Source organism: Lichenostomus cassidix, chromosome 3 (genome assembly GCF_008360975.1).
Source record: "Lichenostomus cassidix isolate B80296 chromosome 3, HeHo_3.0, whole genome shotgun sequence".
Lineage (NCBI taxonomy): Eukaryota > Metazoa > Chordata > Aves > Passeriformes > Meliphagidae > Lichenostomus > Lichenostomus cassidix.
In genome coordinates, this window is record NC_139483.1 from 2,445,407 (window position 1) to 2,472,131 (window position 26,725).

General features: G+C 40.6%; 1 protein-coding gene across 3 annotated transcripts in view; it reads left to right on the forward strand.

Annotated features, from left to right (window-relative positions):
- The first annotated feature begins 437 nt into the window (after positions 1 to 437).
- SPTLC3 (serine palmitoyltransferase long chain base subunit 3) overlaps positions 438 to 26,725 on the forward strand; it is an 80,755-nt gene continuing 54,467 nt past the window's right edge. For 2 of the 3 annotated variants that reach the window (XM_085054027.1, XM_085054029.1), the window contains exon 1: positions 5,049 to 5,494. In XM_085054027.1, the coding sequence (XP_084910153.1) occupies positions 5,378 to 5,494 (117 nt within the window). In that variant the 5' untranslated portion in view covers positions 5,049 to 5,377. Of the gene's footprint in view, positions 551 to 3,290; positions 3,372 to 5,048; positions 5,495 to 26,725 lie in introns of those variants that run through there. The other variant, XM_085054028.1, reaches the window with a different exon arrangement.

Genomic DNA, 26,725 nt, shown 5'->3' on the forward strand with positions numbered 1-26,725 from the left:
GAGCCACTTGTTAGATTAAAAATGGGGTATTTTGCAATGCTACTTTTTTTTTTCTTTCCCCAACTGAGTAGCATTGCTAGTTCTCATCTGGGCTTGCATAAATCTCATCCTTTTGGAAGCACTGAAAAATTGCATTACAAGAACAATAAGAAATAACTTTTAAGTTTTGTGTTCAATCACTTCATAATTTCCTGTTCAGAGACTGACATTTCCTCATGAAGCACAGTTTAAAGCTATGTCTCTTTTGTTCAGTTTTATTAGTATTAATAATAATGAGATTTGTCTAATGAGATTTGGTTTGGTTGTCTTAATGTTCCAGATGTTCATAGCTACGAGCAACTTGTCTGAATGGATGTGGTGATGACACAGAGAAGGAACAAGTGGCACAGAGCTGCCCCTGCTCTGTTCATCATGTCCAGTGGAAACAATGACAATGCCACACTGGCTCATTGCAAATTACAGAGCTCAGCAAACCAATCAGCCTGACTGAAATCTGCCTTGGACTGCTCTAGAGGTTGCATGGCTATGGATCACACCACTGCTGAAAGAGGTCAGTAGAGAAATTTTGAGAGAGGTTTTGTCTCTGCCTGGTGCTTTTTGGCCTTTGGCTCAGCTGAGTAGCTCTATTGGCTTCAGTGGGTTTAGCTACCTAAGTTTTTTATTTGAGGAGTAAGAATTGCAGATTCAAATCCAGTTAGGAGTGTAGTAATGGCATGAGGCTTGTAATTGGAAGAAGAGACAGCAGAAATAGTGAGCCCACTTGTGTTTGCTGCTGCATTTTTGCAGCAGGCTCTTAGTTGCTGTGTGGTTATTATTTTTGTCTTGGTAGGGTTTTTGTGAATTAATGTTGGATTTGTCTGATCAAGACATTCTAGTCAGATATATTTTATTTTTGTATCATAAGACAGGGACAGAACTGCATTAGTTGTGCAATTGATGAAACCTTAATCCTTGGGAGATAAAAGTTTCAGGTGCTACAAATGTCCTCAGCTTAGCTACAGATTTCTTATTGGATTTGTATATCGTATATCAATCAGATATATGTATCAAATGGAAAATCCCAACCAGTTCTTGAGAACTCACAGCTTATTGACACCTGGGTGCAGTCAGAGAACTGGTTCTGGTAACATTGCTTAAGAAACCAGGCTGACGGCACCTTTATGTGCTTAAGGCTTTCAACCATTGTCTTGTGGTGAAGAGCAGGGAGATGCAGAGGTGTCAGAGGCAGCTGTGGCAGCCCCAGGGCTCTGCAGGGGATGCATGGCCCTGCCAGACACGGAGGAGCCCTGCCTGTCACACCTTGCCCTGCCCTGTTGCAATGCTGGTGGCATGAGTCCACCTGTGCCATGGCTCTGAGCTGCTCTGCATCATTCCCTGACCAATACCAAAGTGTTCTGTATATCTTCAAGTTGTGCAAGGACACTTGAGGGGATCTTTCAGCCCTGCTGTGCGATTTTACACCCAGGAGGGATGGCATATCCCAGCTCATTCCCACGTATGTATTGGTAGATGGGGTTTAAAGAAGCAAACATAGGTTAAGGGTTCTCCCATGCAAACATTTAGGAAATTTAGTCTCCAGCTAGTGCTGGTGAAATGTGGATAACTCTCGAAAGACACCTGTGGGGATGACTGACCAGCTGCTGGCTGGTGCTTGCTGTTGCTTTGTTGATATGGTGTCACCCTATCTTTTCATGAAGTTATCTGCATATCCAAGGCAGGAATTGCTTCTGACATCCATGTATCCACATATATCAATTATAAATTATCAATGGTACACAGAATTCATGAGATGGATTTCTGTTTTGAGAGAAATTATTGTGAGAGCAAAAAGGATTTTTTACTGTGTACTCCATTATTGGAATGCTTGGCTGCCAATTTAAACACTATTAGAATCTTGAATTTTTACAAAGGAGTAGACTTGGGTTCCCAGTTTTTCAGCTGCTCTTTGACACTGGTGTCTGCCCAATCAAAACAAGCATGAAGCAACCTGGTGTCCTTGTTTAGATCCCTATTGTTTCATGTGGTATGTAAATGTGAATCTGTCATGAACTGAAATTACCAAGATCTTCCAACTAGATGCAAGACCATTTCACAACTGTACTGTAAGTAACTGTACTCTGGGATGAGCAGGAATCCTACGAAATCTTTCTGGCTTATGACACGACAGTTTTCTGGGATGAGTTCACATGCTTTCTTGCAACATTTACATTTTTTATTAGTAGGTAACCCAGCACTGCTATTATAGATGGGGACACTGTGAACCCGGTATTGTTATTTAAAATGGGGACATTATGACCACTCCAATGACACTACGTGTCTGACTGGGCCAAAAGTCTAATGGAAGGTTAGATGGTTTTGTTCCCATTTCTTGAGTGCATCAGCAGAGTTCAGCCTTTTAACCTGTCCTATGCAACAATGGAAGTGCACACCAGAAAAGTGATTTTCTTCAAACACTGAGAGACTACTTAGGCAGAGCTCTACCCCTCCCTTTTCTCTCTGCTGTGCTGTTAAACCTCAGCTAATTAACTGCCTATACTTTACTTCACTTTTGCACCATACTGCTCAGCAATTTGTCTCAGAGCATTTAAAAAGGACTTAAACACTTTTATCCTGATTTTGATGTGAGTTAGTGATCCAATGGCATTAACAGGATGATGACAAAGCAGGTAAGGTAACTGGTAACATGATACATATGTTGAATATCTATATAGATGAGATGACTTTGTGTAAGATGGAGATCTGAAGGACAAGGTTTTTTTTTGTTTTGGTTTGGTTTGGTTTTTTTTTAACTGCAGTAGAAATACCACATTCTGTTTACAGATACTTTCTGTGTATTTGGCCAGACTCATCCCTTCTAGAAATCTTTTGCTCTGAATAGGATCAGGGCAGGAATTTTATTCAACTTCTAGTGGTATTCGTTTTGTGGGCCCTGGCTTTTAGATCACAGTTAACAGATACCTGAATGGACAGCTCTTCTATGATTTTTCTTTTAATTGCTCATTTAAACTCGTGTTAAAGTTCTATTTGTTTGTTACCTTAAATATTATAGACATTGAAAACTAAAATTAATACAACACATTTAATTCACTATTTTATTCATGCAAGGACTGCTGTTTCATGGGTTTTGAAATGGATAACAAGTGTAGACCTAGAGCTTGGAAGTAGTGACAGAATTTGCATTATCTGAACTGTTATCTAATTGGAGATTCCACCTCCCTCGTGAACCTAACTGGGGGGGAAAAAAAAAGACACATATGAGATGTTAATTATATCGCTTTGTGCCCTGGAAGGTGCTGAGCCTGTTGGGAAGAGCACCTGGCAGAGGTGTTAGCTGGGACAGGGAAGCTGGCAAGGGGAACAACACCACTCTGGTAAGTGTTCTTGTCTTTGTCACAGTGGGGGGAAGATGATCACTAACTGACCGAGCAGATGGCAAGTTTTACAGGTGTTTGATTTGCTGTGACAGCCAAGGACTAAATTCCCACATGAAGAAAGCTTCTTGATGGGAGAGACTTGCCAGGTGCAGAGAGAATGCCTTGCATTACCTTGTTCCATTGATCAGCAGCCCAGAGCTGATAGGTATGCAGGAGGAATTACCAACCATTCTTCCTGCAGGCTTAGCCTCATCCCAGTCTCCTTTTTTTTTTTGCAAATATGAACTCTTAGCCACTTAAGACCAACAATTTATTTTGCCACTATTATTGACATTATTATATTGACAATTCATTTGTCATTGAGTTATCCTCACAGATGCCCTAATGAAGCCTAAACAAGACTGATTCATACAGAAATAAGGTATTCTTACCGAGGAAAAGCACCAAAAAGATAAAACTTACAAAAGCTGGTTTCTGATGATGAATCTTGTGAAATTGTGAAGGAACACAATCTCAGTGTTTTACTGCTTGTGTGTTATTTAGTCAGTAAAGGGGTTATTTTCTTCACCCAAAATACTACTGTCTTATTAATTTAAGCTTAGATCTCTCTTAAGCAGGAACCAGAAGTTTTCCAGCACATTGAAGACATCCCACTTCAAATCACTTCAAAGAAGAAAATACATTTTAGCAATTTAAAAAGTGACTAAGATAAGTTTTCAAAACCAACACAGTGCGTTCCCCTGTGTATTTTCACAGTGGTGCAGTTAACATTTAATCTCCTGTATTCCACATACTCAAGTTCTAGGCTGCTCTTTCTGTATATAACTTACATTTCATTGCCAGGATGGCATAGCAATTTTTTCTAATTAAAACACTTCAAGTATTTTTATTCTCCCAGCCTTTTATCCAGTTTTTCAAAACTGATATTGTAATACAACTTTCCTTTTATCTGTCTCTAATTTTAATGTCACTCTAATTTTAATTATTTTGGGAGGAAGGGATTCTATGAAATGTTGCTAGAGATGCTTCTGCTTTTATGTTTTGTCACTAAAATTTGAAGCATGAGAATTTGGTTCAGCAAAAACAATGTATGTATTTCCACAATCAAAATTTTTTTCTTAAAAGAAAGGATGTATGTTAGTCCTCCTTAGTAGTTTCACATGTGATTAAAGCCTGACTTGTTTTAAAACTAAACCAACTTTATAAAACTCCATTTCTCATTTATGGCAATATCATGCCATTCATTCTGCTACTGGCCAAACTGAGTTTAAAGGGACAGTTCACTCTAGAGAATACCTGTGCATGTGTCTGTAAGACGTAGCTCTCAATAAATTTTCATTTTAGCACTGAATTGCTTTCCATTTCTTTGCAGTGGTAATGTTGTGTCTGTCATGCTACTCATATAAGAAGAAATTATTGAAATTTTTTTAAGTGTTTCCGCTTTACTCAGGGCAATACTACAGTTTTTTTCAGCTAATACGCTGTTATCAAGATGAACAACATAATTTTAAAGATTACTCCATTAAAATTTTCAGAAAGTTTTAGCAGTTTCTAGGGAGTAACGTGGCTTTACACTGAGTGTAATTCGGGGAAAAGAAACGAGGTTTCTCCCTGGGAGGTATTTAGAGGTAATATATCTTTAAGTGTCTCCGCCTCTGAATCCACCCACTTCTTGATAGCTGCAGCAGCCTTGTTGACTCACAGAAGCCGTGTTCATGCAAGAGCCAGCAATGAGCAGGATTTTTCGGAGATTTTAAGAGCACACCTCCTGCTATGTATTTCGCATTCTAGCTTGCTGGGGCTGAAGGTGTATGAAAGAAAGTTTTACGTTTCGAAGATATTGCAAAAGATAGTTCCTCCTCTCATCCTGGAAAATCCTGACGGACCAGTTGGATGCCTTTCAGGCTTTAACCAAGAACTTTATCTTCTCATCCCACTGTCTTTTTTACAGTAGAAAGACCTGAGACACCCTTAAGAACTGAGAATCTGACTAATTTAAACAGATGGCTAATCCCAGTGCTGTCTGCAATGGACATCTACATCATCATCATCATCAGAAACAGAATAACCTCTTAAAAAGTGGAATATCTAAGAAAAATGGGATCACTAAAGGAATGAAGGTAAGGTCTAATTGTTTACCCTAATTGCCTCAATATTGAAAACAAATAGGTAGTTGCAACATTACTTATTAAGCTACTTTTATGCCGGTCTTAGTGTCCATTGAACAGGTTGTATGGATTAGGCTTATGTTTTAAGTTTTGTAATCATGGGACCTAACACTACTTTCGTCTCTCCTAAACTGCAGAGAGGGTTGGGAATGCTCATGCAAATGTTGTTGGTCTCATGGACTGACTTAGCCTCTAGTTCATATCAAACACAACAAACACACGTAGGACCTTCCTCCTAAAGCTTAACCAGTAGTGGAATTGACTTTGCAATGTATTAATCACTAGTGGAAAGCTGTTTTGTCAACTTGAAGTGTGTGTGGAGTAATTTTTAAAGTGTGATTTGTCGCTGCACGAGTATAACAACAATACGTAGGCAGGGGAAGCTGTCTTTTCTTGATTTTTACATTTCTGCAAGGTTAGTTTAGCTGATCCCTGCACTTCACTGATGCCTGCTTTCCATCCTTGTACTGCTTAAAATCCAAGTCGGTTTACTCTCTATTTTCTCAAGCGGTTCTCTTTGAAGCAGCACTTCTCACATACGTGAATATTTTGTAGAACAGTTGGCACTTAACATCCTAAAGAATGAACCACAAATCTAAAAGTACATTTTCACCAGAAGAGCCCAGATGTTAAAGGCGGTCTGTCTGTGATCCCTGTTCTGACGGGGAGCTTACTGTCTGTCCTGCAGTGTCCTAACTCTGGATCTGGGTGTGATCAGCAGGAGAAAGTCTTGTAGTGGCTAGAGGAGGGCTGGCTTTCCAGCACGGTGTGGTGGTGAGAGGGGGGATGGAGAAGGCTGCTTGAGGAGCCTGAGTGCTCACTGACCAACCCTGTTGGAAGCTTTGGACAAGGACTGTGGTGAGGGCTCCGCTGTTTTACAAATAAGCTGCTATCTTCTATCTTTCTCTAAATGGGGCTCTCACACGCCTTAGTACTCTAATGAAGGCACGCCCAGTGTCATGCTTAATGGTTGTCTGGCTTTAGGTGTCTCCCCTGGAATGAGTGTTTCCCAATCGCCGGCTTGTGTTGGATGAGGAAAGCAAAAAACCTTGTGCAACGACTGGAAAAGGCCTTTCTTGGATTTGCTTCCAGAAACCTAATTGAGCATCCTTTTATATATCACATACACCACCTTGCCATCTTATACTTTAGCTGTTTGTCACAATGATGTTCTAACTCTTTGCTTTCTGTTTGTGACAAATTTCAAGGGCTAAGCTTTGCCATTCGGTTACTGTTGCCCTGCTGCAAATGAGTGATTTTGAAACCCCAGGAAGGGACTCATTTGGATTTCCTCCTTAATAAAAAGGAGAAATAAACAGCTAGAGAAGTAAAGAATAATATTAATGAGGCTGAGCAAACAAAAGAAGTAAACATTGGCCTGAAAGGGGTGGCAAAGAAATGAAGGAAATAATAGCAGATGTACCTGCTAGATTAGCAAGGTCTTACAAGCACCACATGGTTGGAGGAGAAGGTGTTTTACCCTGCTGGGTGACACCTGACAGTACCACTGAGCCACTTATAAATACCATCCATGGCTGAGGGAACTGGTGAGGAAGTGAAGACTTAGAAAGTTCAGGAAGCTTATCAGAGGCAGATTTGGTAAGTCTGGGTCGAGCACTGTGCTCCGAATTACATACCATTTCCCCTTTCTTCCTGCTCCGAACACAGATTGGGAAAGAAGGAAACAATAAGAGAGAAGAGTCCTGAATGAACCAGGAATCTCATTCCTGGCAGGAATCTCCCCATTCCTGTCTGGTCTGTTTCCCCGCCCCAGCTGCCTCACCCTGCTCAGTGCTTATGCTTGATGCTATTTTACAGGAACAGATACTGTTCCTTCCTCCCTGCGCTGCTGTGCTGTTTACAAGCTGGAGGTGTGCAACTCCACACAGTCCTCCTGCCTTTGTGTTTGCAGCTCCTGTACAAGCTGGGATCTGAAAAGCAGGGAATAGGGCAGCTGGGTGCACAGGGAAGCCTGTGCAAGAGCCAGACCCAGGTTTCTCTTCATTCCACTCATTCTCCGTTCTTCCTCTTCTGCTCATTATCTGCCTTGCCCCTGTTTCCCCTAACGCTCTGACACTCACGGTAATGTACTTTACTGCCTATGTGGTAAATTAATTGACCATTAATTGACCTTATGTAGCAGAAGTCAAGGATTCTATATCCCCTAGGATATTCAGGGGACATGACTGATTCTAGATTCATGGCTCTAGAACATGAGCCTTGTGGGAGTTCCAAAACTCTTGGGGTTAGTTACAGCCATGGTACTTTGCAGTGAGGGGAGGAGGGAGACATGATGCGGTTTGAGAGAGGCAACTGGTGCAAAGATTGCAGCAAGAGAATGGCACAATGAAGGCTTCTAAGCCAGCAATATATAGCAATAGTTTTGCACAATTTAATGACTGGAACATCAGGCTTTGCAGAAATCAGTTCAATAAGCCCTTTTTTTCTAAAGGAGCCCACAGGAAGCACTGGCTTCAGGAAATGCTGGCTTTGGAAACATTGCTTTTGAAAGCACTTGCTCAGGAACAATGTGTTTTGCATCTTAATGATGTAAGAACATTTTGTGTGTCTGTGCAAGCTTGAGAGAAATAGAGAAGTAATTCTGATACCACAAAACCCCCCGGGTTTTTAAAGAAAGGATTTTGTTTAATGGTTTGGGAAAGGTAATTAGGGATGATCAAATGTGGGGGAGCAGGGAGGCTCTCTTTGCTTCTAGCAATCTGTGGCATAAGAAGGACAGAGAGGAGGTAGCTGAGTGATAAAGAAGCAATGAAGCATCTGACCAGAAGAGAAGCTGTTGCTTTTGGGGAAGTGATAAGACTGCTTTGGGGTGGGACTGTTTGTTTTAATAGCTTAAATGATTATTTTAGTACTGACTCACTCAATTCCAGCTGATAGCACAGACTCTCATGTACTAATGGACATCAGGATTAACCACATCCCCACAGCCATGCTGCATCCTGGTATTCTTTGGAAGTTGGGCCACAGTGAGACCTAAACTTTGGGAGGTGGGTTGTGGACCATGTCTTGCACTTTGTTGGTGCTTCTAACAGAGGCAGATGCTTTGTGCTCTTCCAGAATCCATAGTCTGGACTTGCCTTTATCCAAAGCACAATTCAACAGCTAACCTCTTATTTATGTAACTGTATTGGCCAGAAGAAGGTGTTTCCCTAGTGATGGTTTCTTTGCTGTTATATTGCTGTTGATTGGCTATCAGTTACAGGGGTCATTGGATTATTAAACCAATAAATGTGTTTGTCTAGTGGAAACTTCTTTACCTATAAAACACAGGCAACAATTCCATTTCTTCAATAGATTATTTCCTTGGATGACTTGGCCTCCAAGACATTATAAAGCTATTTGCAAATTCTTTATTTTGACATTCTGCACTGAGAATGGCAGTGGCTTGGAATAAACATGTAGTTGACAGGACTATAGCCTTTTCCAGGGCTTGCAAGTTCCTTCCTGAAAGCAAAAAAGAGCCTTGGATGAGATCAAACCCAGTAACATCTGTCCCACTTATCTAATGGCCCAAAAATGAGATAGTCTCCAACGATTGGTGGCTCTAAAATTCACAAGCTCTTTATATTTAACCTCTGTCCTGTGACTTCTGAATCTCCTACTATCTGTTCTACTTAGCTGTTTGGTTCAATATTCCAGCATCCATTCTCAGCCCCTTCCATTCTCTAGGCTCCTCCAGTTTTCTTTCTCTCCGCTCTACAAGGTAATTTATTCCCTAATTAGGATCTTTAAAAAACATTGATTGTTTTGAGAGTCATGAAAGGAATATGCCATGCAACTGTTCTCATAGGAGTAAGTTTCTTGTATGTGGTAAAGGTTGCCTGTATTTTCTTTGCTCTGCTCTCTCACAAATGCAGACAGCACTTCAAGTGTTTTGCAGAATCTGGTGTAAGTGGGGTGTTTTAGATGCACACTCGATATAAATTCTGATGATTCCTCCAGGAAAAAAACCAAACAAACTTCCACAATCGGAGTCGAGCAATAAGGGAAGAGTAAGGAGAGAGGGTTAAGGCTGATCAGGCCTTTCCAAGTGTTTGCAACAGCAGTTGTGCAGCCATAATGATCTACCTACACCATATTTTTTCTGAAATATCTTCATATTTTGGTATTGGTTTGGGTAAAAACAAACTGAAAGGGAACTTCCTTGCCCCCAGCCTGTTACACTTGTGGCAGCTCAGGACTCTGGACATTTTCCATTGTGCATGTGTTCATAGAAAGTGCCATCCCCATAAGCTCTCTGGGTCTCATAGCTATAGAGACAACAGGAAAAAGAAATGAGACTTGGTTTTCAATCATATTCTCTGCCAATTGCTGTACCTGTTGCCTCATCAGCACCATGAATATGCCCTCCTCATCCTCAGCTCCTGCCTTCTTTTCTCCTTGGTTTCAAGCCTGAGAAATGTGTGGCTTTGCACCTGCACTCTCAGCTAATAATCACAGGTCTCAGATCCACACCCTTGTTTCTGTCATCTGCCCTGCTATGTGATGAGCTCAATGCATTGGAAGCAGGAAGCACTGAGGACACCTTTCTGCAGCCCAGGTGTCACCACGGTGCTGTCTCTGGCACATGTAACAGTCTCTGGCTCTTGTAGCAATGCTGTCAGTGTGTTGCATGAGGCTTTGCGTGCAAGGCTGAGATTTTTCATGTAGCTCAGTATGTAAGTTTCTGGTTGGTCTGGAGTCACTACCCTCTTAACACCTGGAGATCTCTAAATTCAAGTAATTAAATTTTGGAAGGAAGGTAAAGCCCTGATGAAAACAGCAGATAGTGATTTACTTTTGCTTGAAAGCAGCAGCATGTCAGGTCTTTAAGGTTAACCTCCTCTTAGCACAGGAACACCTCATCCTACTCATGGGAGCAAGTAAATATATTGGGAGACTGGCTTAGCTATGCACTTAGCCCATGACTGAGCTCCAGTGCAAAAATAGGCAGTATGCAAGCGATGGAAACAGGAATGGGCCATGAAAGATGAGTTTTGAAACATTCTGGGGGCATGGAAGGGATGGTAGTAGGAAAGCCAAAGATCTCCTGGAGTCACTATTTGCAAGGAACATCAAGGGAAGCAAAAAGAGCTTTTACTGCTACATTAGTAGAGGATGAATAAACAAGGAAAACGTGTCCCATTGATGAATGGGGTGGATGACTTAGTGACTGCAGATGCAGGTAAGGTGTACTCTGGACTTTCTTTGCCTTGCTTTTCACCATCAGAGTCTGCCAAACCTCCGTGTTGTCAAACTACCAGCAGTGAAAGAAGGTTGAGTCATGGATGTCTTGAGAAATCACAGCCCATACAAGTGCATGGGATCAGGAGGGAAGCTCCCATGTGTGCTGCCTGATGTCATAGTGACATCACACACTCTCAGCTTTGAAAGCTCCTGGGTGTCAAAGATCCCTGATAACTTAAGACAAATGTTCCACCTGCCTTCAAAAGAGATCATTTCTAGCAAAGGCTGCTTCTGGGAGCATAGAGAGAAAGGTGATTTGCAGCAGCAAGCATGGATGTACCAGAGATAAATTATGTTTGACTGATGGTCCTCTCTGATGAGGAGACTAGATTTGTGTCTGAGAGGTGAGTGATGGATGTCACCTACCTTGATCCTGGCCACACCACCCTCGTGTGCTGCTTGGGACATTATGGTCTCAATACAGAGCACTGTATGGGGTAATATCTGGCTGGATCATTGGGCTCAAAGGGTGGTGGTTGATGGTTCATCTGCCTGCAGGCTAGAGAGGTTTCATGTGTGGGGAGGGGGAGCAAGAATCAAGATCCTGGTAACAGCAATGGGATGTACAGAGCTTTTCAGGGTCAGCAAGGCAAAATGCTGAGCACCCTGCTGGGAATTTGGTGTTGACCTGCCTTTAAATATGAAGATAAAACAGACACCATCCAGTTAAAGCGAGTCTGTGACCTTTCAGTGCAAGGAGGCAGCATTTCTGTGATGAGTCAGCAGCAGCGATCCAAAAATGGATGGAATTGATGCAGAACCCCAGTCAAGCTTCTGTGAGTAATTACCTGGCAAGCAGCTTATTCACTCTCAATAGAGGTAATTAGTGAAAGAAAGCCATGGTGGTGGCTAGTCCCATTGCTTGCCTGCTTACATCCCTTCAGCATGAGAATTAATTACCTTTGCGAGCTGTAAGTGACAGTCTGGCTTTCCGAAGCAAGAAAGGTAAAACGTGTTTTCTGCCTGTGATGTTGGGGAGGGACGTAGCTGGCTGTGCTCCATTGCAGAAGTGAGTTCTGAGTATTATTATGCTATTATTGTGAATAATAACAACAAGCAGAATGATAAGATAATGGCTGCTTAGGGACTGTTAGGGTCTCTGTGTGAGCTGGCATACACAGGACCTGGGGATGGCCACAGAACACAGAATTAAATGAAAAGAGTAAATTTATTTCCATTACCTTGTTAAACTAGGGAGCCCCAAAGCACCACCTGAGCAGGAACACCACAGGGCTCAGCTGGTGCTTGGTCTGAGCTAGAGGATCTCTGAACCTGCTGTTTTCACATGTATTTTAGGGGTTCTCACAGGTGTAGTTTACCTCCCTGCTTGGATCTTTCCCACAGCAGGGCAGGAATGTCAACTGTGTTTGATGGAGTGCCTGTAAGTCTATCTCAGGCCTGTATTATTGAAGCACAGACATTGAACTCACCCAACACACAAAGCTAAGCAACAATTAGTATGAAATATGTGTTTTTCTACACCTCAGCTGCAGATCATTTCAGTGTGTTTATAATTCTCCTCAACAATCTTCCATTATATTCCCACAGTTTCTATAAAACCTGACTTTTCACCAGGAAAATGGTTAGCATTGTGCAGCCTCTCACAGCTTGCTCTTTGCCTGTGTGCAGTGGTGGTTCAAATCCTGGTTTATAGGCAACCATAAACCATAAACATCCTTCATTTATCATGCTATGCAGGTCTGTTTCTTCTGCCAATAGACATATGAACTCTCTCATGGATTACTGGGTTTTTACTTTCTTTTTAAAGAAAATTAACTTTTGTTGTGGCTAGGATTGTGGTATTAACCAGCAAAGCAGGAAATTAAATTTCCCTACAATGACCACTGGCTCAGCCAGAGAATTGCTGCCATTCCTGGCAGCTAATTTTTCCACAGAAAATACTTTAAGAAAGCAACCCAACCAGGAATTTTGCGAGACCATTGTCTGAGAGAGTTGTCATTGTGGGATGGATATTGAATTGGGAAGAAAAATGTCATTTAAGGAGAAGAGCAAGCAGCAGGACCAGCAGTATTGTGTGCCAAACTGAAGAGGAACTGGAATGTTTTGCACTTAAAGATGCATGAATGCAGACAGATGACCAGAACATACTGTGAGATACATTTAGTATCAAACTGCAAGGTGAAAAGCTGAACTTCCAGGGTAGATGCCATCTATGTACACCCATGTCTTCAGAATAAAGAAACATTTAACCTGTTCTGGCCAGGTGACTTTCTCCTGCCCAAAGTATTTTGAATTTCTAGGAGAACATCCAGTGTAGATGTAATACAGTAATGCCTTATCTATTCTACTGATCATTTCAGGGGATTTTTGGAAATCATTCAGCTGTATCCTTGCCTCCATTCATCTGATCAAGCACAAGCATGTGCTCTGTCATTTCCCCCTCTTCCAAAAAATCTAGTCTCTTCCATCAGTCTACCAAGAAGTGAGGATTTACTTGCCTAAAAACAGGAATATGGAAAGATAAATTTGAGGTGCAGAGCTGAGACTCATAGCCATTTCAGCTGATATAATGCTGTGCTCTGCTTCCTCCAGGAATTTCCATTTGAGTTTGTGCTTCCCTGTTGCTGCTGCTGATTCATATGGTCTGAAGAGCTGCCATGCACCTCTCTCTGTGACTCACATGTTGCTATCTGAGACTTCAGCCTGGATAATCTCACAGTCCTGGAATCACAGCAGCCAATTGGTTTGTTCTTGAGGTTTTTAGGGCTGTTCTGCAGGAGAGTGCTTTAGCCTAGCTCAGAATTTCCATTTCCTGCCAATTCCTTCTGTTTCCACAAAACTTCGTTTGTCTCTCCCCCAAAAAAATTTTGGTCGCCAGGTTGCACTTCGTGCAGGTGAAGGTAAGCTGCAGTCAGGTGGTTTTGGGCTCTGTTGTGAGGGAGATCACTAAAGATCACCAACACTGCTGCCTGGAGAGGGCAGGTCATATTTCCATCCAGTCCTAGCAGCCAAGTGTCAATGACTGTAGGGATTTACATGAGACCTTGGAGGTCAGGGAATATAACTTAAAAAATAAATTTAGGACCACCTGTGCTTGTCACAGTGTACCTCATTTTCAGCCATTCCCTGGAGGAATCCCAGCCCCATGATCTGATCAAATATATCTCCTGCTGAGCAACCACAAAGCTTCAGGTGCCACACAGATCCCAACACTAAACTACAATACAATTCAAAGCAAACAAGATTTTTTGGAAGGCATTTCATGGTCCAAGAAAGCATTTGAAAAAATCCTCTGTTTTCCCTGCTTTTTGATATCATATTCATGCAAGCTTCTCACTTTGAGCTTTTGAACTTTCAACAATCTCTTGACATCAGTCATGCTCAGAGGGAACATTTTATTTTGTCTCTGGCACACAAATGTGTGTCTGCATGTCTCTTGAAATCATCTCTTCTTTATAAAAGTCTCCTTAAAAATTGCTCTCCTGTGCAATATTTTCTTTGCATCACTGTTATATACACTTTGCTTTTTTGTTTGCATGTATGGGTGGTGAGGTTGTCTGGGAGGTTCTAGCAGATATCACTGTGTGTTAATCTAGAAGAGAAAAATCTTCTTGGTGTTTGATTGCTCTGTTTTGATCAGAAAGGAGCAAAACCCTGTTTAAACTGTTCTGATGCAATCTCCACCCCTTTTCCTCTCTTCTAATTGCAATCACCTTCTCCTGTGGGCCTCATCCTTGGTTTCTTTCCGCTTGCTTTAGGTCACAAAAGAACCCTTGGTGAAATAAGCCTTCAAGTATTGGATTGGTGCATCTGTGGGTAAATAAGTAAGGGGTGTTACAAAGCAAATTCCCATTTCTCACTGTGTACAGCTCAGTTTCACTCAGGTTAGCAAATAAGAAATTACTTCATCAAATTATCTGAGAAGAATCTCATGTGGGGGAAACTTGTGTATTACTACATTTTTGGCTCTCAATATAGGTTTTAACAGAGTCTTTTCAAGTTTAACTCAGAGCTTTTGCCTCTTAAATCTATCTTACCAATAACCAAGCAGGAAGTACAAATTCCAAACCAAAAATGTGCGTTTGCAAAAATCTGCACCTTTTAAAGAAAAAAGTTACTATTTTTATTTTTCATTCTGTGACAAGCATGCTGCTGATAATTGCTTTTTCCTAAAATCTGTTTTCAAGGGATAGAAAGTGGATCAATTCCGTAATCTATGTTTATTTTGGATGCATATAGATAGAAGTGGTATGTTGATGTGCATAGTGTGAAATGTTGGATATGCTGTGTGCACTAGCAAGACTTGGCAAAATAGTTATGAGGTTGTGTCCTGAGACAGGAGACTTGTGCTTTGGGAGCTGAGGAGGAGCTTTAATAAAATCTAGTTTCACCTCGGGTTGAACCTTTTGTCCAAGAAGAGGTGCAGTTTACCTCCTTGAGGAGAAATTAATTGGCCTCTTTGCATCTCTTGCTCACCAGTGCAAGGTAAAGAAATAAAAATTGAGCGCACAATGACTATCTTGAGCCAAAACTATTCAGGGTCGAGAAGGACTGCAGGGAAGCTGTTCTTTCTCTGTATGTCTGTAGTAAGGATGGAGAGCTGAGCAGGCCTTGGTCCTCTAGCAGAGAATTTGTTGTTACAGCAGTTTTCAGCATGAAGTATTGTCTGCAAGGTGATTCCACCTCCCTCCTGTGCAGTGTCTTACCAAGCACACAAGTTCACCTGTCCCTTTCCAGCAAGCTGTGCCCTGCACTTCATTAGCGTCTTGGCTCTAACTAGATTTCTGTTGAGATGAGAGAAATCTCTTCTCATTATTGTCTTTCTCTACAAAGGAAGCCCTGTCATCACCTCTTTGATTTGGTAAAGAAATCACTGTGGGTTTTGCATTAGAGATCCATCTCTGGAGGTTACGCAAGAGTGGCACTCAGCAGACACCCTGCTGGTGATAAACAAGGCAGCATTGCCAGGTGTGACAGATCAGAAATGGAGCTCTGTCAGCTTCCTTCTCATCCCCAATCCAAAGTATCCATTTGTTTACACTTCTGAAAATCTGGCATTAAGTTCCTTATGCTTCCACCACAGCATAATTAAATCAAGCAAGTCAGAAGGTTAAAATCAGCTTTACCTATCAGTAGGTAGAAAACATTTTAAAATTTGCAGAGATATCATTAGCAGGTTTTTGTATCTGTGATTCAGTATAACTGAAGACCTTCAGAATTCTTGCATGTGGGCTGAGAATCACATGGGTTTATATAAGTAAATTGAAGCGTGATTTTAATCTATTTATTCAGTACCATTATCAGATATTTGGGCTTTTTTGCCTGTTTCAGTGTGCACCTGCTGAGAAATAGTGTTGTAAGCCTATGACTTTGTTAGAAAGATGTTAACATCTACAGGAAGCAAAATTTCATTCAATGGCAAGTTATGCAGATTCTTAAAACCTCAGGTAGGCATGTTCGGTTTTATTCCCCACTGAACACTTTATAGGTATCCAAAATGTATGTGACTGGGGAAGGGGAATGTTGTATGAGGGGAAAAAAACACCTTCATGGTTAGTGCTTCCAGCATGGTAGCATTATAAAATCTTGGCTAGTTGCCTAAAGAAACAAAACTTATTTAGTGAAACTATGTGTCTGTCAACTCCTTAACAGTTTTAACAGATTGTGGACTCGTGAGCCATTTTCCTATCATCCACTCTTTCCTTTAAGTAGGCATTGGGACACAGGAGAAAGGCCCTGAACCTTCCCTGCTGAAATAATAGAAGCTGCAGTGTGAACTCATTCCTCTGGTGACCTGGACAGTCTGCAGCAGAAAAGAGATTTGACCTATGTTGCAAATAGGAAACAGAGTGTTCTTTTATTTGACACCAAAGTCAGCCAACATGAGCCCACATGAAAAAAATGTATTATTCCCAGAGCTCATAGTTCTTAGCTTACTTCTGCTCTAACTCATTTCTACATGTTGTTCATCTTACCATTGTATTTCTCTGGAATGTGTTTAATCCATAAACTGAGATAAAGAAATTTTGTTTTGTTCTCTTGTGAAATACTTGGTACGTATAGGATCAGAGTTTATTAAGGGTACCTTCACGGTGTTTTTTTATCAAAGTTTGTCCACTTTTTCAAACATCAATGATTTCTCATCAGCATTGTGCAAGCAGTTGCCCTGTCTCCTGTCCTAGTTGATGCTACTCAGTCAGGATGGAGAAGTGTGTCTTGGTCAACTGCCATTTCTCATGGGACATTTCTACCAGTCTGTCTGCAGATGAAACTTGAGTTCATGTTAAATGTTCATGTTTTTCCAAAATTCAGTTCTAACTCAGGCATCAGTTCTTCACCTTCAGAGCAGAGTGGTCCAAAAGGGAGCAGTTCCAAGCTCATGGCTGTCGTCTGGCTGGTGTTTATCCTGTTCACAAAGGCTCTGTGATTTCAGTTCACCACCTGTTGATCAAGTATCTCACCTGCTCAGCAGCAGCATTCTAGTTGGAGCTGTATTTCAAGACATCAGCTTAAAGACAGAAATGCAAACCTCTCACTCTGTGACAAGTAATTTGTGTGAGCTCAGGCTGGAGGCTGATGGACAGGCATTTCAGAGGGCTTTGAGTACTTCCACCTTGAGATTTACATGATCACGATGAGAAAGTTTTATTTTTCAGGGCTACACAAAGAATTACTTGAACAGTGGGGCAAGACTTTAAACATATTTTAACCAGATATTCAAGAAGGCTTGTGCCTTTAAAATACAGCCAAAAATGACTGGCAGAGGATGGTTTGAGGGTTCTTTAGTTTTATTGAGTGATTTTTTTTTTTTGCTGGAGAAGCTAATCAAAACATCTCTGCACTCTGACACTTCTCAGTAAGTAACCACCATGGTTGACTGCCAATAATTTGTTTGCACTGTTTGCTGCCTATTCCTGTATTTCTTTTTTCCAGCCCTGTACATCTTCCTGGCTTGTGGCTACATTTCAAGGCTACATTTACTCACAGCGTGTGGTATTCTCGGCTGTGCTACATCCCTACTTAGATGTGTGGCCAAAAAAAAGACATTTTCCTCAGGATTCATGCAGGGTTTGCAATGCTGTATCTCAGCAGAGGTAACAGAGATGGGCATCGATCATCTGTAGCAAATCATGTTTGCCAGCTATACCTTCTTGGAATAAGAAACAGCTTTATCTATGAGATTATGGTGATGAAAAGATTTACCAAGTCTGATGATAAATCTTCTGACACAATTTCTTGAAACTTGTGGTAATGGTAAATGAACAAGTGTTACTTTCTATGCTACTGGAAAAAAAAAAAATTTCTTAACTTGAAGCAGATGGTGGTGTCTTATTTCTTTATTAGCCTCATTTAGCCATGGTTAAAACACAAAGACACACCTGTGCTTTATCTATTCACATTTGCTGACAGATCATTGCAAAACTGAATAGGAGTTTGTGATTTTGGATGTTTTCTTCTGTCCGTTATTGTTCCACATGTAAGATTTAGCAGAGCTCATAAACACCATTGTTTTAACATTTGAGTAGGTAAGAACATTACCAGTGCATTGAAACATTCTGAGTTTTGAAAAGAGAATTAAATTGGGTGGGGGAGAGAGGAGGAATAAAAAAATGCATACACACGCAGGGCTTTGAAAGGGAAGGATGTCTCGAAAGCTGCCAGAAATAGGTCTTTATGTATGGATGCTGGTCGCTTTTGCAATGGCAAAATTAATTCTCAAGCTACCTGATGTCTAATTTACCTAATACTGGCTAGTTTCATATTAAGGGTGATCATCAGCCAGATAAAACTGTGTATGTCATAAGCCAAGCAGGTTGCAACTATAAACAAACACTTTGGTTTAGGTCCCACTTTTCCATCTGTTACAAGAAAAACATACTCGGAGACAAGACGTTGATGTCTGTGACGATTTGTAATTATCCAGGTGCTGAAACCAGGGCCAAGTTGAGCTGCTGTAATTCCATCTCACTTTCAAGCCCAGCTCAGTGAAACCTGTGCTGGTGAAGGACAAAGAGCTCTCTCCCAAGCAGCACTTGGCCAGGCTGGCTGGCAGTGAGGCAGTGAGATAGAGCAGTGGTTGGACTGGAGAGTCTGGTTGTCCCGAGCTGCTTTCAGCAGTGCTCAGCAGTGTGGTGGGTGAGGTGGAGCTGCCCCAGGCAGCAAAATGCGCTGTGAGAATTGGGTCAGGGCGGGCTGGGGGTGCTGAGTAGCCCTGGGCTACGGAGGGAAAGCCAAGAGGAGGTGAAAGGTGGATGGGTTGAGTCTGTGGCAGGTGATCTCAGCTGGGATGATGGCAGGGAACCCAAGGGAAGAAGTGGTGAGAGGAAGGCAAGATGGGGATCTGTGAGCAACTGCAGGCTTGAAGGGAGTGGATCATCTTTTTTTCTTTTTTCATAAAGAGCAAAGAAATAAGAGTGGAAAGTGGGTATCTGCAGAAACAGAGATAACTTCACAGCCAGCACGTGTGTTGACTAGCATGTAGTACTCTGAAATGAAATCCTTTGGCACTGACTGAACATTTAGTTGAAACAGAAGCAGCAGTGGCTGCTGCAGGCAGCTCTGTCCCGTGCTCCCATTAGAAAAATTCTAGCACAACCTCTTTTGTAACTGCTTGCAACACCTTCCTTCTGTTTGTCTGAGCCTGTAAGGGAGCTTTAATCCATTTTGTCATACATTAAGGATATATTTAACTTCTTTAAAATGCTCCTTCTAGCTCCAAAATTGTAGTATTTCTGGGAAAATGTGGTGTCCTCTGCAGCATGTCTCTTAAGAATACCAAAAGGACATTTGAGGGCTCTGTGGGACTGAGATGGATCTTAGGACATGGGGATAGAATTGTAGGGGTTTCTGTAGGAATGCAAGACTTCCACATTATTCTGCTGAGATTTGTAACACAGGAAAAAGTTGTTAGCACTTAACTCTAGTTCACTACAGAGATGCAGGGACATATATGGAATTTCAAAATAATTCTACTCCGCTTTGCAAACTATGTGGTCAGATTTTTGGAATGGCTCCCACAGAAAATAAAAAGTATTTCAAAATTCTGTGGTCTGTGATCTTTTGTCTTGACGGTGCAGGAATGCCTGTGTCAAATATTTTCCATTCCTGGCATGGATTTATTCCCCTGGAGGTTATGTTCTCTTTTAATATAAACAATCTACATAGTGTGATGCACCTGAGTGAAGATATTAAAGATTTGACATTCCACTTCAGTCCAGATCTACGTGATAATCTGAACCCTAAGCGCAATCATCTTTCCTTTCTATATCTTCCTAAATTAAGTATATCTTCACTTAGCACTGCACTGTCTGATCAATGCATTTTCAGTTCCCTGTGTAGGAGCCAATCTCACTCCTTGGCTGATGGAGTCCCAGTTTGGATACTCCTGCATTGGTCAGGGCTTTTTAAATTAAATTCTAATCTGTTTTGTTCATGAGCAAATAACAGAGGATGCTGGATTTTACCCCGTGCTTTGGCTTACAATGATTCTGTGAGAATCAAGCAGAAATGCATTGGTCAAGGCAGACCTTTAAGTTATCTAGTCGAGTAGAATCTATATTTTAGAATTTTTAAAATGAAATAATATAATCTCTCTACATGCTTTTCTCTGGCTCTTCCAAATTTGGCACAACTTTTTGTTCGTGCCTTTCAAGGTCTCTCAGCAAAGCTAATGCCTTTCATGGACATTTCTGTACCATTTCCATACAACAGCCATTGTTGGGACTGTCAGGTCCTCCCATACTCAAGCAATTAGCTTTGATCCATGAAAAAAAAATTAAAAATTAAAAAAAAAAAAGAGGGGAAAAAGAGACAGCAATACTATCTAGTATGAATTTGGTCCTCAGAGGGGGATATTCTTGAATTGATGGTCTGATGTCCCTCTTGCCATTCTTGATTTTGTATCAACCGATATTTTTTACACAGGCTGATGTTATTTCATAAGAGAGTTGTCAGGACAGGGACATCAAATTTCTTAATTATTATTAATTGCATATTGAATATGAGGGGTGCTTTCCCTGCACAGCTTTCCCTGTGGAGTGGGAAAGAATGTAAAATAAGGAGTTATCAGAGTATACTAATATTGTTTCAGAATTCACCATAAAGCATTAGGTCTGAAACATCTAAATATTTTCCTACAGGAGGGTCTCCTTAGACAGATTTTGAGTTTGTCATGGAACCTCAGGTAGTTTGTTGGGGTTTTTTCCCTACTGTAGCTGAACTTTATTCATTCTTTATTAACTTATTTCTACCATTGGAGATGCTAGTGGGGTCCTTATTTTGCACATGTGGACAACATTTCTCAGAAGTAAATTATATTTTCCTCTGGTAGATGGTAGTCTGTAAGTTCATCCTCTCAGGGATGTTTCTGGATGAACTGAAGTTGTCAGAACAAATTTGAGACTTCTCTTCAGTGCAGTTGAGAGAGACTCTGGCTTCTTTTGTCATTGCTCATTATTTGCCTTATTGCAGAAATACATTTATAGCAACCATTATAGAAGGGCAAAACATTTATTACCCACCAGGTTTGGGTTGGGTTTTTTTTTAATTTTTTGCAGATGTGGAAGGGTAGAGGTGAAACATGAGGTCTTCTGAAAAAGATATATTTATCTTCAGTGTGAAGTTTCTTGTTTATCATGCATAAGTTTAAACAGTAACTTCCTTTTTTTCAGAAGCAGGAGACTACTAGTATTTTAATATCTATAGCTTCTGTCTATTTGCTTGCATTTCACCCTCTGAAAATATGTATCAGTTATTTTTGCAGTTCTCAGTCACTTCTGTTCCACATCTCATGTCAGTGTGAGGTTTATGAACATCAGGTAGGTAGGAAAAAAGGCCATGAGGCTTAAAAGTATTTTGAGATGCCATCTAGTCCATTTCTGCAAGTCAGTTTTGTCCAGGGCTGGTTTTATGCTGGAATATCCTGAAGGCTATTCTGGAGCCTCTTGGCTCATAGGCTGTGCCATTGTGTTTTGGGGTTTTAAGACTGACAGCACTACTTTCTGCTATCTTCTGCTAGACAGTATTGGCTTTGACTATACATAAAATGTCCCTGGCAGAGGTTTATGTCCATCTTAAACACCTTCATTGCTCTAGCTCCATATTTAACTGGTTTTATCAGTACAAAGTTCTTTCTAATGTCTGATTTAGATCCCTTTGGCTGCAATTTAAGCATATTGATGCTTATCAGAGCACTCTCTTCCTTTTGCAGTTACCTTTTACATGTTTGAAGACCTTTAGGCTGCCAGTCACTGGGGCTTTCTATTCTCTTTAAACTAGACAATTCAAATTCGTTCATTCTTTCCTCAGAACTTACTTGACCAGACTTTATGCTTCTTTTCCCAGTAATCTCCATTTGGTTCACCTCTTCTTTGTCAAAAGCAGAGTCTGAAGCTGGATGCAGTATTTCAGCTGAGCATTGCTATGCTTTGTAGCTCTAGAGTGCTCTGTGCTTCTGCACTTAACATTGGCTTCTTAAGAGATGTCTGTGTTTTTTCTCTGACTCCTTTCACTTTTAATATTGCTTCCTACAGCAATACCTGCTGCTTCTGAGTACTGTTGTGCTCTCTTGAAATCTTTAATTCTACTGCTCTGTTTCCTGATTTTCCTAAGGTCCCTTGATTTCTGCCATTTTATGATCAGTATAAGTGAAAGTTTTGCGTTAATACACCCTAATGTCTCCTGAAATTACATCCAAAGTGCAGCAATGTTTTGAGTATTGTCTTCCAATTTGCCCCACAGCAATATGGGAAGAAATAATATTGAAGGTAAGGGAAAGACTTGTGAAATGTCCCTTAGCATTTTTTTCCCCACAAGCAGTGATTTCATGTTATTACATATCCAGTATCTTCTGCCATCCCACAACATCCCAACTTGCCTACCCCATCCTTGCTTTCCAGAGGGGCAAGAGGCACAATGTGAACATCACTGAGACCTAAATAGATGCTGGTTCATGAGTCATTATAGCTGTGCTTGTGTAATTCACTCCAGGAATGGCTAAAGAGCTGAGTTATTGCTGGCTGTCCTTCAGTTCAAGGATTTAGATCTCTTTGAACTATTGAGGTCACCTGTTCCTGAAGCTTTTAGAAAAGTTGATATGGTGAAGGCCTCATCAGATTTGATTGAAGTTGCTCTGTGAACTCAAAAGCTTTAGTAGAGGAGTGCTTGCAGACAGAGGGGTAACAGGAGGGAGTAAGCCATTGCTTTCTTAAAAAAAAAGTTAAAATTGTTCAAATCCACGGGCTACTTCAATTGACTTTTTGCTTTTTGCTATCCGTTTGAAAAGCTGTCTTCTTTTGCTAAAGCAACAAAACATACTTCAGTCACCGCTTTCCCTCAGTATTCTTGCAACTGATTTTTGTCTCTTGAACTTCTGGTGTGCTTCTTTTTCCTAATCCATGTGTTTTCAGCTGAGAGCCACAGCTCTGGCTGTTTACCCCTAGGTAGACATGGATCCACTGGTGAAAATCAGTACAGGGTGGGGTGAAGACTTTCCTTTTTGTCTATATCTAGACTGCTATAAAATCTGAGAGCAGTTATTTAAGGGTATTTCTGCAAACCTGGGTTGTTACAGAAGAATCAGATGAAAGAAACCCAGCAGTTGTCATGTTCAGTGTTATGACTTTGATAATTACTGGAACAACTTATAAAGAGCATTTTAATGTATAATGTACTTAAAAAAAAAAGAAGGACCAATTTCTTTCCAGATTCTTTTTGTTGATCTTCAGGCAACTGAAGTAGAATGAATTTTTCTTTAGCTCTGATTGAATTAGCCAATTTAATAATAATTAATATCATTACAATTAAATGGCCATTAAGAAGTCATAGAGGCCAAGATCATCTTTTCCAGTTGTACAAGGCAGAAATTGAACTTGGTGGGAAGAGGAGAGAGCCTCTTGCAGAACTGTTGTACCTGGAGAAGTCCAGCTGTGAGTTTCTCATAGGTATAGATGTGGGCACTACTTAGCCATAACAGGTTGAAATTGCCTTTTCTTCATAGTTTTCAAACAGAAGAAATAGCTAGAGAAGGATGTTACTGCTTCTGTAGATTTTTAGATTAAAAAAAAGTAATTTGTTGTCATTGGTTAAACTACGTAGCTCTTCTGCATTAGAGCACGAGTTGGTGAGTCTGGCTTACTCTAGACTGTGGTTCTCTGAGGATAATTTGATGATAGGTGGGTTGCAGCTCTAGTCATGTTTTTAAATTAAATGGACCAGTGATTTGATCACATGTGCCAGTTGTGATGCTGGCTTTGGTAAGGGCAGCTGACTCTAATTAGCCATTGCTTAATAATTGGCTGAATGAATTTGTGTCTTCTTGCTTAAAACAGCTTCTGTTGTGTTTGAAGGCGTCAAGCTATTAATTTTCTTGATGTGTTCACAGGATGGGTGTCTCCCTCATCTTCCTCGAAGTCTTCTGTCCTACAAACCTATGTCCTATGCATTAACTGAGTTGGGTTTTTTTTTTCACCCTAGTGCTCATTTTTGATGCTGAATCCTTATCCTAGCTCAGAGGTGGGCCTTGTCTACCCAGGTGGTCATCTTCCTGCTGAGTTTTTAGTCCCCCTACCTGTCAAGCTAGCAGCACAAATTTGATTACCTCTTTCTCAGCTGTTCTTGAGAAATTCTGCTTTGCCCACTAGGGTTTTTTGTTACGGAATTTATTATCTCTCTCTTTCGTCTCCTTCTATGGTATGCCAAGATATTTGTATGTAAATATTTTTTAAAGTAGTTAATTACCTTGGAGGAGGCAGCATAAATCCAGCTAATCTGATTGCATGAACAAAATGGGCAATGACTTTCTCTTTCGTCACCTTTTTGAAACAAAGTATGTTACTCCTTGCAATAAGAGCAATGTCTTGGAGGGCACAGAATTTCAACCCAGCTTGTGCATAACTCTCAGAATGATTAAATAATGTGTAAATTATCCTAAAGATGTGCAACTTTCAGGCAGGAAGTGTGAATACTGTAACATTTATTCTCCTTTAACAAGGGATGTATCATGACTTCCAGAAGTCATTACCCAAATTGGTTCTGTAATGTCAGAACCAAGGATGGCCTGAGACTGCTTCTGAAGGTTTAACACCTTCAGATTTAGGCTTGTAATGTATTTGGCATGACCCAAGATCCATGGCCACATCCATTCTGATAGGGAATGTGTGTCTCATTATTAAACTCTTCATTAAATCCATGCCAAATCCTGGCCCTGTTTGGTGCTGTTGTGCCATATGAGGGGGAAAGGTCTGGGATCCAATGGGAATTTGTTATGCTAGTTAGTGCAGACTATGAAGCATTTTCTTTACAAGGGAAATTTTTGTGGAGAGGAATTTGATGGCTAATTAAAACATCTTCTGGTGCAAAATCACTGTATAGGAAATGTATAGGAAATGGTGGCTTTCTTCATGTGGATATTAACTCAGAGTCCACACTGGGAAAAATCACTGGCAGTGTGGGTGAAATATCTCAAGAACCTTCAGTTACAGTCTTTATCCCAACAAACAGTTTCTTATCAAAAATGTACATGAGATTCATGGGATTAATTTCTAAATCCTAAATTGCTTGGAAATAAGTTTCCTGTATTAGTAGATCGTCACCAGTGGTGTGTAGAAACTGCCAGCCTTTGAAGTGGTACCACTTCACCATCATCATCTTGTTTCTTTGTTTATTTTTAAAGCTAAAGCCATGGGATTTGGATGATCAGGAGGTACTCTGATGTGGCCTGGCAGTGTGAATCCTGTAACTTACCCTAAGCTTTGGAAATCATAGCAAACCCTTGCTGCAACTTGGCACCACGAGCTCTGTCAGGATTGCTGTAACCCAGGCGTTTCATCCACTTCTCTCTGATCCCACATGCCTGGCTTTCTGCTCTGTAATTGCTGTAAGGTTAGGAAATACCTTCTGGGGTTTGTAAGAATCTCCCTGAGTAGTGAACTTCATTGTTTTGTCTCTAATAATTTGAAATTCTTAAGCTCCATCTTTGCCCTCATGCCTTCCAATTTACATCAAGTCACTTTGAAGTTTCTGGGAGCAATGGCAAAATAACAGCTGAAAAAGACAATCATATTACTTTTCTAATGTTTCTTCCTATTGCTGAAATGTACAAATGTAAAGCCATTGGGAAAAGAGTTTGCTATGCAATTTTTTTATCTCCCATATAGTGATTGATGTAAGTGCCTTAGTTACTTGGGTAGTAGCTGTTATGGTTTATATTGAAATTTCTGAACCTTGAAGTTCAGAATAGTGTTTTCTAAGATTTTTCTCTCCTTCATCAGATTGCATTTTCATGGTTTGCTACTGGCATTTGTCCTGAGTCTGTGTGCATTACTTGAAATTTCTGTGCTATGAAGATTTATATGTGGCTTTTCTTTTGACAAACACTGTAATGGGACCATTCTGCAATGTGCAGTTCTACCTGCTGGACTAAGTTCATCTGAGATAAAAACATGTCCTAATGTTTTCTGTAGGTTTTGGCAAAAATTGCACACAGTAGATGATTTACTTAATAGTTGCACTTATATGTTCATTGATGCTAGAGTACATGTTGCTTGTAGTGTGTGCAAGGCTAGAACTTCTGATATATCAGGGTAAGACACCTCTTAAATGCATATAATTATCTGAATAAAAACTTACAAAAGACAATTAAATGTGTGCTTTCTGAGTTCATATATCTTCTTGTCTGGAACTCTTAACACTGTTGAATGTTCTTCCTGAACATTATTGATGAGTAAGTCTTCTGTATCCTCCCAGCTTCCTATGTTGCACTCAAAAGTGTCAAAGTAGTGTTAGTCTGAAAATTATATAGTATAGACATTGTTTTCCTCATTACATAACAGTGTTTTCTATTTCACAGTGTATTTCTACTGTGTTTGTCATTCACATCTGTATTTTCGTAATATTATAGAGTCACAGTCAGCATTGCAGGACTTGTTTATTTGAGGCTGAAAGAACTGCTGCAAGATGAATATGTTGGGGTTTAAC